Source organism: Thrips palmi, unplaced genomic scaffold (assembly GCF_012932325.1).
Source record: "Thrips palmi isolate BJ-2018 unplaced genomic scaffold, TpBJ-2018v1 HiC_scaffold_12, whole genome shotgun sequence".
NCBI lineage: Eukaryota > Metazoa > Arthropoda > Insecta > Thysanoptera > Thripidae > Thrips > Thrips palmi.
The window spans coordinates 4,043,772-4,047,149 of record NW_023144623.1 but is presented as its reverse complement, the minus strand read 5'-3'; the positions used below and the strand labels follow the sequence as shown (position 1 = coordinate 4,047,149).

General features: G+C 44.8%; 1 protein-coding gene across 1 annotated transcript; it reads left to right on the top strand.

The window, feature by feature from the left end:
- Positions 1-210: 210 nt before the first annotated feature.
- On the top strand, positions 211-3,113 carry LOC117640454. The gene is made up of 4 exons (XM_034376957.1): positions 211-214; positions 261-407; positions 478-664; positions 2,258-3,113. Exons 1-4 carry the CDS (start codon positions 211-213, stop codon positions 2,427-2,429), a joined length of 510 nt encoding a protein of 169 aa, XP_034232848.1. The 3' UTR covers positions 2,430-3,113.
- Positions 3,114-3,378: the final 265 nt, after the last annotated feature.

Below are 3,378 nucleotides of genomic sequence, written 5' to 3'. Positions count from 1 at the left end.
GTGGTCGGCAAAGGAACGGACGGCCCTGACTGAAAGGAGTACTTTACGCTTGGTGATGAACCGTGGCCTGTGGCATACACTCTCATTCGATCTCTCATTCCAGGAACGTAACATTACTTTGAAACAAATGTGACACAACGCAAAAAAAAACGTGACATTGTCACATTCGTTAGGACGTGATGTCACGTTGCTGGAATGAGAGTGTGAAGAATGAGTTTGTTCCCCTAGTTTTGTTTCCACGTCTCTTGTTTGTTCTACAGAAAGAGTCCAGGAGAGGCGTAGCAAGCGACACGCTGAAAGAGTCAACGAATATGACTTCTGGGTTGAATTGTTCCATCACATGGATCGTTCTAATGCCATCGTGAGGTATTTTTACGGTGAACTTCAGGAAGCCGAAAGAAACGGAAGTAAGTACTTGGCTGTACCTCTCTTTTAATTAGTTAATACTCCTTAGTACACGCACTCAATTCGTCCTAGGACGCGGAATAATAAACTTCAGTTGCATTGGAGCCAGCACGTATTCCGGAGCAATAAGTGCTGCCATAGAATTTGGCAACAACCCTTCCGGAGGAGTGACATCGAGGGAAATGAGAAACATGCTAGAACTTGCGAGAAACACTCTACGAGCACGACAAAGTGATGCATTCTCCTCAGGATGCGGCAGGTACAGTAGCTATGAGATATATTTTTGGCAATCAAAGCCACGTAGGGTTTGCCACTGATTTAAATAATTTGCAACTGATTAACGAGTATAGCGTGTCACGTGAAACGTGTCTAGCGTACCTATTACTTGGTTTCACTTTTTTCGATGGCCATAAAGCTCGTTGGGTAATTTTACCCTCACAAGGGAACGTTTTCAGGTGTCAGGAGCCGATTGCTCCCGTACTTCGGGATCTTAAAGACCACCTTAAAAAAGAATTTTCGGCACCCACAGTTCGTGCTGAAAGTCACTACAACGCCCTAAGATGAAAGTTGAAAATTGACCAATTTTCATAAACTTGACCAAAAAATTTAACTTCAAAGAACGTCCATGAAAGCAGATGATTCTTAGTTCCCGACGAAAAAATTGAAGAGCAGAAATTACAATTTGCCATGGTAATTGTTTTAGTTTGAAAAGTTCTTATGAATTTTCCCAGCCTATTAAAAATTGAAAATGAAATATTTTGGATCAGAAGAGGCTTTCCAAGGACCCACAGCACCGTGCGGGACACCATTACCCCTGCCACACCGCAGGACCTCTGACCATCCGAGCCTATCCTTTCCTCGTTTCGTTGTTTTTGTTTTTGGGGGTGGAGCACAAATACCCCAGGACATCTCGCAAGTGCCCGCGCCCGCGTACAAGCTCAGTGGGGCTGGCTAGGAGGGTCATCGGAGACGGTGCTCGGAAGCGGCCTTCTGGCATTGCGAGAGCCTCTGAAGAGGCAACTCGCTCGCTTGCCCTCGCTAGACTTAACCTCATTGGGGAACTCGCTAGGCGCAGACGAGCAAGTACGACTTAGTCGACAAGAAGCTGGCTAGAGGCCCACTGGAAGTTTGGAGGCTCAACTGGAGCCAGGCACGCCTGACCTTTACACCCGAGGAGTCGCCACAGTCCCCAAAGGCTTGCCAGAGCAAGCGCCGACCCAGGCAAGGTGCACCAGGGATGAGTGAGCCACCCTCAGAAACAGAAACAAAGGAACGAGAAGAGGGTAGGAAAACAGGGATTCCGCAAGATCGTGCAATTTGCGAAGTTGATTTCCTTACTGTTCAGGTTTGACCAAACAGTGGTGGGGTGGATTTCGGTATAACCCGCGGTGGCAATGCCAACGGCCTAGTGGCCTAGCAACACTAGGAGTGACAACTCGAAGTGACACACGCACTTTCACCGTGTGACCCGACTGACTGGCCACTGGCCGCCGTCCGACGGCTTGGCCAAAACGGGCCGGCCCTGACCTTGAACTTTCATTTAAGGGCGTTGTAAGTGACTTTTAGCACGAACTGTGGGTGCCGAAAATTCTTTCTTGAAATGGTCTTTAAGATCCCAAAGTATAGGAGCAATCGGCTCCTGACACCTGAAAACGTTCCCTTGTCAGAGCAGATATTTGTCAAATGATGTGTTGTCAAAATTAAGATGAAATGAAACAAAAATCACGTTTGAATGAGCTGCTTTCACGTTAGCGTTAACGTTTCGCTCGTTTGTAACCTCACTCGAGTTCAAGTGGGCCGAAGTTGTTTCGAATGGTTCGATAGTATACTGACGTGCTCTTTTTCTTTTCAGTGATGATCAACAAGCTATAGACGCTCATGCTCAACTTCAAAGGACACACAGCCACGCGATCAGTCAGTGGGCATCCATTGTTCGTGCGTTTGAAAGTGGAGCGGAGGCGTTAGAACGAGTGGAAAGATTAAGAAACGCTCCGGCGAACGCTGGCCAAGTCATCTTTTGGTAATCCCAATGAGAACAAGGTGGTCGATTCGACGTCGATTCGATGTAGAAAGGGGGATCGAAGGGGAGGTCGAAATTTCCGTCGAATCGACGTCCCTGTGACTAAAATATCGACGCCCCGGCGACGTCGATCAGGGGTCGATGCGTCGAAATAACGTCGAAATGCGGTCTATGATACTTTATTTTGCTATATTTTTCAATTTAAAAGCCTTGTGGCTTCCGTAAAGGGTCGGGGGAAGTACAAGCATATAAAATTCAAGATATAAATTTTATTTTCATTTCAAGATCAATGAGCTTTCACATACTAGCCTTCTGCACCAAAAACTTAGTAAGCCAAAAGGTTCATTACGACACAACAAACAGCAGTTTCCTTGTTGGCACAGAATGATAACAGCACTTGTAAGTTTAACTATTTAAAGTGAAGAACAGTTCAATTTTACTTACATATAACAAGAGAATTTATTTGCCAAAAGGCTGACTTTCCAGACAGAAATTATCATGTCACGATGCAAAATGGCACGTAAACAGTACCTTAAAGAAACCTGTAATGAACACATTGGCCACTTAACGCTGGGTGCACTTCCATTCTTGCCTGGGAGCGTTACGTATACGAAGTCCTCAGCAAATGTTTTCCTCGATAATGCAAGAAGAGCCCAACTGTTGGAATAGATTGAAATGAAAAAGCCGTTATCACACCAGTTAAAGTAAATTTTCTAACAAAAATTTGACACAATGTTTCATGTTTTTTTACGAAACAGGAGAGGATCTCCTTTAAATTGTTATCAACAACTTCAAAAATTTTCGTTATTTGTAAGGAAATTCACCTTTTAGTTCTTTCACTTGAAGTTAAACCCAGCCAACTGTTACCGAAATATAATTTTTGACTGCCTTCTGGTAACTTACGGCCGAATCTCCACCATCTTCGTGATGCAAAACACCCTGTCAACAGAATT